General features: G+C 37.6%; 1 protein-coding gene across 1 annotated transcript in view; it reads right to left on the bottom strand.

Moving 5' to 3' along the window:
• Positions 1–2888: 2888 nt before the first annotated feature.
• The window catches only part of LOC118557238 (G-protein coupled receptor 4-like), a 64060-nt gene continuing 55353 nt past the window's right edge, over positions 2889–11595 (bottom strand). The window contains exons 2-3 of the mRNA XM_036126848.1: positions 3685–3854; positions 2889–3581 (exon numbers count right to left, since the gene is read on the bottom strand). Coding sequence (XP_035982741.1) covers positions 3032–3581; positions 3685–3854 — 720 coding nt within the window. The 3' untranslated portion in view covers positions 2889–3031. The remainder of the gene's footprint in view (positions 3582–3684; positions 3855–11595) is intronic.

Raw genomic sequence — 11595 nt, 5'->3', positions numbered from 1 at the left:
CCTGTTTTAGTTTTTGCTAGATTCCACGTTTTAATTAATACTGTAGTTTGAGGTTGTTGTTTAAGAGTTCACTGTGATCGCTATATTTGTGTGTGTATCTATCTATCTATCTATCTATCTATCTATCTATCTATCTATCTATCTATCTATCTATCTATCTATCTATCTATCTATCTATCTATCTATCTATCAAGAATCCATGGTTTCACACCCCTGAAAGGTGTGATATGCTGATGATACTCAGGGTTTCATTAAATTGTGTGTCAATAGACAATCGTGCTTCTTCTTATTTTGACATGAATGTTAAGTTTTTACTGTTACTCTGATCTTAGTGATTGTCAACAGAATATCTCTTTATTTGCAGTGCTCAGTCTCTGTCTCTCTCTCTCTTTCTTTGATAAGTTGAATCTCTGTTTTGGATTTTAAATTTGACTTACAATAGTAGATGTCACCTTAGAGCTAAAAAAAATATGTTTTTCAACTTCATTGGCAAATATTCTCCTAATACATGAAATCTAACTAAAAAGAGAAATAAAGTCTAAACTACAATGTAAGAAGTAAAATAGGTTTAGTAGGTGAGCAATAGAACACATCGTTCTTTATTTACACATGGTTAGCTGAAGTTTGTTCTCTAAATCAGAATTTTCTCTGAGATTAATGTTATTTGCTAAGTTATTATGTTAAATTTAATAAGCTGACTACATCATTTCCTCACCTCTTTAGAGACTATAAGGGTTGTCCTAAAATGGAAACATTTTGTTATGACAGTTCCAAAAATATATGGAATGAGATATATACCAAGGAGTTGTTGTATTCACAAAGAATGCTAAGACTAAAAGTAGCTCCAAGTAATATCATTTAACAAAACTCTTAGAATTTTCTGAATTCAAAGATATTTCTTCTAATTGTACCTCAATAAAATAAAAGCATCTGAGGCATTCAGAAAGTTCCTGAAGTAAAAAAGAAATGTTGGGAGTAGAGAGGAGGACTTTTAGCGAGCTCAGAGGGTCTGAAGCAGGAAGATGGTGGGAACAGAGAGATCTGATTGGTTGATCCCTGATGAGAGAGATAGATGATTGGCTGATCCACCTCCTGAACAGTAGAGGAAATTAGCACATAAACTTCTATAAATATGTACAACTACAATGTGTTGATAAAATAAACTTGATCATCACCATAGAGAGAAATTAATTAGTTACCATGCCCCGTGGGTTAATGGTGCGGCTCTCCTAACGTAACTTTATTGAGGATAAATAAATAACAGGAAAAATTCAATAGTCATGAATAAAAGTTAAGAAATTTGCAAAGAATTTACAGGTATTTTCTGTATTGAACATGATGTCAGTAGCCTAAATGGTCATCTGGTTTGCTTGTGTAATGCCATCTCCTCGCTTCTGATTGCTGCACTGTTCGCTTCTCACTGGTGCATTAAAGCATCAAGACGTGTTGAGGCTGATCTTCAATGATTGGGTCCTAAGTGAACAAAACAAGCAAAACAGATTTGGTCCCCAAAGAAAGAAGATGAAATCCTTCACATAATCTCTCCAGACACCCAGGATGCACAAAGACATTTGTAATAAATAGAGAACCTATGCTATTAAACCTGTGATAGACTGGCGTCCTGTCCAGGTGAACCCCGCCTCTCGCCCACTGACAGCTGGAGATTGGCACCAGCAACCCCTCACGATCCCATGAGGGATAAACGTGTTGGAAAATGGATGGATGGGTGCTGTTAAACTTTTCCTTAGAGACAATACTAATTATTATTTAAAATAAAGACAAAAAGGTGGTTTTGCTAGAAGACGTTCTGTAAAAGAGAAGAAAATGTTTTTCTACTAATTGTATTTTTGTAATAATGAATACAGTTTAAATTCTGTAGTGTAAAACTGCAAATGTGCATATTGTCTATACAGGGTCATCCTAGCAGTTATAAGTTATAATTGTGTTTAAAAAAAGTTATTTAATGTTTAATAAATAACCCTCTGTCTGGTGGTAGGTATTGTCTGGTGAATATCAGCCCAAACAGCTGATATCAGGACAATAGTTGAAAGGAATTAATTCCAGCTCTGATGTTCTTTTAACAGCAAACTCTGCACACATAAAGAATAAAGGAATGACAACTTCTCTTCAAGTTCAAGATTTATTAACAGAAATAAAATGAACATCCAGAGAACATCACTATACAATTCTGTATATCTGAAGTAACAATATATTTCAATTAACAAATCCTTTCTACTAGGCTAGTGAAACTTAACTAAACTACTAAGCAAAATTAAGGTAAAAAGCTAAGGACCTATTTACAGACAGAAAAAACAAACAACATAAGTATATTAGAAAACCACAATCAAAATGATTGAATGAAGGTATTGGGAACAGGTGGTGGCCTAGTGGTTAGAGCACTAGCATTCAGAGAAGGATGCAAGTACCAGGTTCAAATTCCCACTGCCTGCACTCTGGGTCCCTGAGCAAGACCCTTTACCCCCGATTGCTCCCCAGGCGCCGCACAGTGAGGATGGGTTAAGATGCAGAAGGGAATTACTCCATTGTGAGATCAATGATGTTCAATTATAATTATTATCAGTGAGAATGCTATACAGCATTCTCACTTATTGTTTCCCTGTTTTTCTTTATTATAAATTTTTTTATAAATTTTTCAAATCCTTCAAAATTTTCAAATACTTCATATTCTTCACATTTTTCAAATTTTTAAAAGACTTATGGTACGGATATTACTACTACAAATACTACTACTACTACTGCTACTGTTTAACTGGTTTAGCTCTTTTATAAAATTCTTCTAATCCTTCAGTTTTTGTCCTTTCATGTTCAAATTGGTTCATCTTTGATTTCAATGTTTTTCAGCTAGTTTTTCTGTTCTGCATCTTTTGCTCAAATCATTCTGCAGATTAGCGTTCTCAATCACTGTTACCTAGGAACAGCTTTTACTAGTTATTATTATTATGAAGCACATTGTTTTTCAGGAAAAAAAGCAGCTACAGTAGATTGTTGTGGAGGCTCCAGATATTAAACCCTAAACAGTCTCAGTATGTGGAGCAGTCGTGCTTTCAGTATCCTTGCTGCTCATCTCCTGATTGTCTGATGCTTTACAAGAACAGAGTGAAGCCAGAAACGTATCCAGGAAGCTTTTCCGAGTTAACAAATACAGAGTTGGGTCTGCAAGGGGACTAAGATAAATACCAGCTAAGAACAGAAGATAATGAATTAATTTAAATTCCTTTGACAGGAGCTTACTAATGATGGGCAGGAAAAGCAGAGAGTAAATTAGCAGCACCACAACCTGAATGGCTACGATTCGTCTTTTTTCTTCTGCTGGGACACTGAGGGCTGCAGACAGAGCTTTAATAGTCCCTACCAAGAAGAAGATGAAGAGGGGAAAGGGCAGAAGGGCTAAACTAGGTACGATGGTTTGATAAAAAATCTTAGCAGTATCATATTCTCTAGTTAGATACACAGTTAGCAGCACTGACAGTGGAAGAGTCCAGACCACAACACAGACCACCACGTATGTCTTGATGTTTCTCCTGAATCTGTACCACAGTGGCTTGGCGATGACCAAATACCTGTAATAACAGATGGAGCTGTTTAGTCCATGGAGACTATCAGGTGCTGACTAACGGGATTATATGAGACAATGAAGAAGCTTAAAGGGAAACACATAGTTACCTTTCTAATGAGATACAGACCATGAATCCAACACTGGCCATTAAACCAAAATCGATGATACCACTGGCAATACGAGGCCTAAATAAACCTGTAATTCTTGCACAGAACTGAATGAGATCAGAAAAGAGAAGGTTGATGACGTAGACCGGGGCACCCTGATCCTTTTTCACCTGCAACAAAGACAACAGAGAAAAAAGTAACTAATGACACCAGAATATTATTAACATGTAAAATGTTCCCTGTTTCAAACATTTCAGTCATTTCTAGATAAGAAAAAGGAAAACTTACACCTGAAATGAGAGAGAACCATTATTTAAAGAGCAGACGCAAAGTCAAACAGCTCATTCATTGTTGCTGAACATTGTTATTGTGTTTTAGACCTGATAATTCAGCCAGACACAAAGAGCAGATTTAAAAGATTTATTAAACAACAGGTGTAGCTGGTGTAGGAAACTTCTGGAATGGTCTCAGGAACCACTGGATGGTAGAGGGACATGTTAGTGGCAGAGAGGCAGAGTCAGGAAACGTCTATAGGTCGATGTCCAGAAACTGAGAACCAACAGGAGAGTCTGACAGGGACGAGGAAACAGGCAGGAATCCACAAACAATCAGAGTCACTGACAGGAAGGCAGTCTAGGAACGATGGAAGGTCTACTCACACAAGGTAATCAATAATCTGGCACCTGGACTCTGGAGGAGACAGGTATAAATGGGGCATTCCTCAAATGACGTCAAATTAGTACATTTAGAACAGGCAGTGCGTCTGTGTCACTGCTGGACAAGCTGTGTAGAGATGAAGCAGACAGCTGTGATGGACTCAGGAGGGGGAATTTGGTTTCAGCAGAGAGACATACGATAATCTAATAAACAAAGCAAATTGTATTTTTGTGAAACATCTGTGAATGAGCACAGAGCCGTTTACCTTCTGAGGACGGGTTATTGGACAATCAATTGAGTTTAAATCCATGAGCCAAACTAACTCGATCTGTTCAAACAGCTTCATATTGATGCATTAAATCTTCAGGTTAAACACATTAACTGAACGATTAACTCTATTTCCATGTGTAGATGGTGGTAAATGAGAGAGCGGACTGGATTCACTCTTCCTGCTACATGCACTCCCGACTATTGAAGCATGTTAAAATGAAGCCACTGGGACGTCCTCATCTCCCAAAATTATTGATGCTGCAAACACTAACATTTCCCAATGTGTCATTTTATTGTTCGACCGTCTGGGGAACTGGAGATGATTTCTGGGGTGTGGAGCTAATCTGATTTATTTTAGAAATGCCCTATAGATCAACCCACAGGTGTAGCAGCTCCACAAATCAGAGAGATGATTGCTAGAGCAGCACCAGGAGCAGAGACTGATGTAAGCAGTCAGCAGCAGAGACTCAGAATCACTGGAAAAGATTGTGAACATTACAGAAAACATTTACGTTTTTTTTTGTCTCACCTGTAGAAAAATTGCAACTATCACTATTAGAGTCAAAGGAAGTCCAATGACTATGGAGAACCAGTTCATCATTTCTAGGATTCGGTAACTTGAATCAGGGAAATATGGGCAGTATAGAATTGAGTGGTTTTGGTATGTGAAGTTGTAGCAGGAACTGAACATCTCTTCCAAAGACGTCTTGTTGTTGTTCAACCGTTCCATCCTTCAGTGTTGAACCAGAACTTTGAAGACAGTGGCACCTGCAAACATAAGTGGTGATTGTTGTGTAAATCTGAAAAAAAGTATTTCTGATTGTTTTTCAAGTATAGCTCACCAGGCTGCCACTGTTGTGGAAATGAACATATTTGATAATGAATATTATTAACTATAATTTGATATTATAATAAGTAATGTGTTATTCTAATCAAAGGAATGAGAAAAAATGTTTCCTAATGGTTGTGATTAAGGGCTACCAGCATTTAATGACAACTAGCAATTGGTTTTATTAACTAACAATTATTTACCTTATTTACCATGAAAGATGGATGACTAGCCAGTTTGATGTAGACTTGCCACCAGTAAATATTAATAACATTAACTTATAATTGTGATTGTAATCATTATCATTAACCACAAGCAAAGGAAAAATGTCTCTGTGTATTCATGTTGTTAACTCAGAAGCAGCGATTGGTAAACTCTTAGAAAAGATTCAAACACTGATATAAAAATCACAGACGACCACAATTAAACTATTTAAACCATATTAAACAATTATTCCCAGTTACTGCAGTTATTCTGTTTAACATTAATGCTACTTGAACACATTAACTACTGATTTAAAACAACATAACAGAAGAAAATAAAAAAAAAGCAAAACAGCAAAGTGATGAAACTTGGATCTAGTAGACTTTGGTAATTTTCTTAACTTAAATAAGCACCTTTATAAGATGCATTCATGTATTATATAATATAAATCTTATCTCGTTGCCATGGTGATACGCTATCATCTCAGCCTTCTTCCCTGAGAAGACACAAACAGCCGTCCCTCACTCTGGTTTTTTACCACGTGTCACGTGATTCGAGTCCTCGCTGGTTCCGAGTTTTTGCCAAATCAACTTTTCCCTGTATTTCTGAACAGGAGGACTCACTCAGCTTTCGACTTTAAACTACATAAATTAATTTCTGATCCCACTGGAAGCCGCTACCTTCCAGCGATTGACACAGACTCCGCTCGTTGTTTTGGCCAAACAAAGCGTCAGAGAGCGCCCAGAAAACCTGGTGTTTCTTTCTGAACTGTGGGCTGGTTGATAACATCAAGACAATGGCCTCTGGAGAGCGTTCATGGAAATATAAACACTTTCACCTAAACACACACACATAACTGATGTCCACAACAACATACAAACTTCATGCAACATGGACTGTTCTCCCTGCTGCCCTCTGGAAAGAGGTTCCGCAGCATCAGCTGTAGGTCCACCAGGTTCTGCAAAAGCTTTTTCCTGCTGCCATCAGACTGTTGAACTGCTAGTGACTCTGGGCTATCGAGGCCGAAAAATGGACTCTGTACCACATTCACATAACTGCACATTTACACATTTGCACATATGCTTCATACTGCTGAAATGCTGAAGCCACAAATGGACAGTTGGTTATATTGTTACATTGTTTTTCATCTCAATTGTTTACATAAATCGCTGCTGCATCTTTATCCTGAAAAATAGTCCAATCTGCTGTGATTTTTAGAGTGATTTCTAGAGTGAATTCTTTCCAAGCTGTATGCAAACGAAATATCGTTCTGTACACACTTTGTGCATACAAAATCACAATGAGAGATATCTAGTAGAGGTGGGCGGATCGATCCTAGGATCGATACTATCGATACCAACGCGGGTATTGATATTGAACAATATTCTTTTAACAGGATCGATCCTCTTTATTCTCTCCCGCGCGCGCTAACTGCAGCAGATTCATCAGTCTCCCCTTCTGTGTCACGGGCCGGCACTGCTGCTCCCCCTCCCCTCTACATGGCTCATTAGCTAATCCTTTATTTATCCCACGACGGGGAAAATTATAGGATTAAAGCAACAAGCAGGTGCACACAACACAGACAAAATTACTTGAGAATTGAAAGATTTAAGTGGTGGATTAGGAAAAAAAACACTAAACATAACATTATTATTATTATTTAATTGTAATAATAAAATAAAAATCAAATGTTAAAAGTATCGGTATCGGATTGATATCTATCTATCTATCTATCTATCTATCTATCTATCTATCTATCTATCTATCTATCTATCTATCTATCTATCTATCTATCTATCTATCTATCTATCTATCTATCTATCTATCTATCTATCTATCGGCACCAGCCAATTAACACGCAGGCTGGTTTTAGACCACAATAATAAGTTATTGTGGTCTAAAACCAGGTGTTTCAGTTTCATTGCCCAACCCCTGTATCTATCTATCTATCTATCTATCTATCTATCTATCGATCTATCGATCTATCTATCGATCTATCGATCTATCTATCTATCTATCGATCTATCTATCTATCTATCTATCTATCTATCGATCTATCGATCTATCGATCTATCTATCTATCTATCTATCTATCGATCGATCTATCTATCTATCTATCTATCTATCGATCTATCGATCTATCTATCTATCGATCTATCGATCTATCGATCTATCGATCTATCTATCGATCTATCTATCTATCTACACAAGTTATAAAGAGACCTGCTTGCACTGCAGACACTTTGTCTGTACTGCACTTATGTAATTTTTTCACATCAGTGATCGACTTTTCTCTGTTTACTAGATCTTCTCTTTCAGAGTTACCAACACAGTTACATATAGGATGTCCCTGTTCTTTTGGTTAATGATTAGTGATTAATAAGTCCAATTGTTATATTCATTGAAGGCTAGTGGATCCACTCCTGCTGACGGGGGGGACAAACGGGTCAGTTGTCCCGGGCACAGGACGGAGGGGGGGGGGCAAAACTGACACTCTGGCCATTAAAATATAGGCAGAAGTAATTTTTTAGAAATTATTTGTGAAAAATATTTAATATTAGAGTAACTAAATATATAGTTGTAGCTGCTGCATTTAGCACGGGCGCTGTCTGTATCAAGCAGGGCCGGTTCTAGCCCTTTGGTTGCCCTAGGCGAGATTGAGTTTTGCGCCCCCCCCCCCTCACTTTTGCCGTGCGAAATACCAGTACTGTTTTCAGCATCTGTTTAGTGCTTCATTGAGTTGTGTTTACAGTTCCAAAAAGAGTGCTGTGCGGTGAATTGTGCCTACAGTTGTGCAAAGTGTGTGTTACAAAATTGCAAATTGAGTGCAAAGCAGTGTTTGTTCTTTTAGTTTTGTGAACTCAGTGAGTGGATTTGCTATAAGTATTAATAGTTTTAGAAATTGTGCTATAAAAATCAAGGGTTGTGTTTAAACATTCAGAAAAAAACTAACTTAGCATGGAGTGATGCATAGACAACAAATACCAGAATAGGTTTCAGAACCTTTTCTTTTTTATTATTTTAAATAATTTATTACACATTCAAAGTTAGAACTGTGCAAAAACACTCTTAACCATCTGTAAGGACACTTAGATAAAGTATAACTAATAAACTGGATTTTGATGATTATTTGTACATCCATTTTGAATACTCAATGCAGATAATCACTACAAAATATTTTATTTATATTAGTATCCTCCACCCATTCTCAAGCTAATAATATAGCACATAATTCTACTGCATATATACTGAGATAATTAGAAGTCCTTTTTGAAATAATCTTTGTCAGGAATCACCACTGCTATACTAGTTGCTTCACTCTTTGTCTTTTTATTTTCATGTATCTATGTCTACATGTGTTGTCTTTTACTTTCCTGTATCTGTTTATTCACTTGTGTGTAAATGCACCCCAGCAATCAAAAAAAAATTGTTATGAGAAATTTTACCCACTGCTGCTTTTTGTTTAGATGCTGCTAGCAGAGCTGGAGAAAATAAAAACTAAGCAGGTTGATGCAGCATCAGAGCCCCCATCACTGACAAGTTCATTTGTGAAACCAACAAAAGATGATGCCATAAATCTCTCATTCAGTCGATTTTCAAAAAGACTATGAAATAATTTTATTAGTAATTGCTTATATTACATAATAACCACAACAATTTTGTTTACACACATGTTTTAGATTTTATTCTTTCAGCTTGGGTATTTTTTTAACTGCCAACAGGTGACCTCTAAAGGTAAAGTCATCTTCATGTCCTGGGGGTGGGAAGTGGTCCCTTATCCAGCTGACTGCACACGAGGGTATCACAGCCCTGGTATCTTTGCCTAAATAGTCCCAACACCATCTCACAAACTGTCTATAGGCTAAATGCCTATACTTTGCGTGGGTGGGTCCCTCAAATGCTTTGCCTCTATACTGTTGCTTGTATTGGGACCAAGCAACCTGCAATGTCCAAGCATTTAGACACACCGCTTCCATGCCAGGATGGTCTGTGTCAGGGATTTCTCCATCCATCTCCTCTGGCTTCTTCCATCTTAGCAACAACCAAGTCGATTTTCTGGCAACAGATGCACTCTCTCGCAGAATCCATTATTGGCAGTGAGAACAGGAACACCTAAAAAATAAGATTGATTAATTGTATATTTGTATATGAATTACACACCATAACTGATTTGCTAAATTCACTATTAATGCATTTATGGTAAGTTGGAAATTGATTTACATTTCAGGAAATATTTAGGCCTCAATATTACTCGGTGTATATTTTTGATATATTATTTTTGACTATTAATGTACAGATACTGTTTTTAAAATGTTGTCAAGTGATTCTTTATGATAAGTAGCACCTCCACATTGGGCCTAACTGGGCCATGGCATAAATTCATTTTTAGTTGTGAATAAATGCTCATTCATTTTAGCGATACATTTTGTCATCATCTCTTTATTTAAGATAAGATAAGATAAACTTTTTAATCTCACAGTGGAGAAATTCGCTTGTCACGTCGGCTCAAAAAAATTGACAAAAGACCGATTATCTTGGCGTTTAAAAGAACACAAAACAGCGCAAGAAGACCTCGTTTATTTATTTTTATTTTATAATTTTGTAGACAGCTGCCAAATAAACTAATGTTACAACCTTGATATGATTATATGCGTTGTTTTACCGAAAAATCAATTATAAACGCCGTGAAAACGGCTGCAATGCGCGCTCCCGACAAAGGGGGGGGGGGGATTTTCACAGGGGAACTGAATTTCGCACAACACCGACATTTTAGTCATTAAATATCTATGGCTCCTAAAAGAAAATGATGTCAACATACAAAAAAATATTTGAACTGTGTAGTTCAAAGAAAAAACTTGTCCTACCATTCATCTAATCTCCCGACGGCCAATCTCCACTCTTTGTCCGACTCGCTGCTGTTCGTCCGCTGCCTTCTCTTCATCTGAGACGTCTGGGTCGAACATGTGAGGCTCCAGACACAAATATTCTTCCTCCGATACATCAGAATGGTCTCCTGGGAGGAATTGCTCGGTTGAAGTAGAAATTTCGCTTTCAGATTTCTCGTTTTGGCTATCGCATGTAGTGCAGTAATCTGCCATGTTGAGATGAACGCTCATGACCTGACGTCATGACTTCCGGGTTGGAGGGCGCTTGAAAAGTGATCAGAATCTTTTCCGATTTTCTCTTAAATGTGAAAAAGACAATAAAAAAAATCGGTGGTATATTTATTTGTTCATATTTTGCTATATATATACGTAAGGTTAAGTCAAACTGATGTACGCTTCATAACCGGTTTAATTCGCTTTTTGTTCTAATTCTATGATTAATGGGAAGTAAGCCTAAGGGCGCCGCTAGAGGGCGCCCCCAACACATTTGTCGCCCTAGGCAATTGCCTAGCTCGCCTATAGCAATCGCCGGCCCTGGTATCAAGGCACTTTGCTGCTCCCCATGGACCTTACCAAGCTCCGCCCACAACTGACCTAAAATTCTGAAGTCTCACAAACAAAGCCTCGCGGCGCATTAATTCTACGGAAGTTTCTATGTAAACATGGCGGTTTCCACTTGGACTGATTCTTTGCGGAGTATTCCTGACTCGATTAGTGCGTCATTTCTGCCTGATTTTGAAAAAATATCATCGACAACAATGGACAGAGGAATTAACAAGTTCATGTCATCATTTTTGGATGAGTTAAGGGTATTTGAGCCACGCGAAGCCTCCAAAGTTGTGCAGGTCACAGCAAAATGCTATCGGTCGATGAGGAAAACGGCAGACCCTCACTCCCTCAGCATTAATATAGATGTGGACAAGATAACTGATGCCTATTGTTCTTGCAAGGCTGGGTAAGTTGTGCATTCATCGTTTTGTCTGTTACTTTTGAAATCAGCGGATAATTCCTGTGGTTTGTTGGCAAATGTTTGTGTGGCTAGCCTGATACGCTGTACTTGGTGCT

Source organism: Fundulus heteroclitus, chromosome 22, assembly GCF_011125445.2.
Source record: "Fundulus heteroclitus isolate FHET01 chromosome 22, MU-UCD_Fhet_4.1, whole genome shotgun sequence".
NCBI lineage: Eukaryota > Metazoa > Chordata > Actinopteri > Cyprinodontiformes > Fundulidae > Fundulus > Fundulus heteroclitus.
Note: the sequence above shows the minus strand (reverse complement) of the source record. Positions and strands in the feature narration are given on the sequence as shown.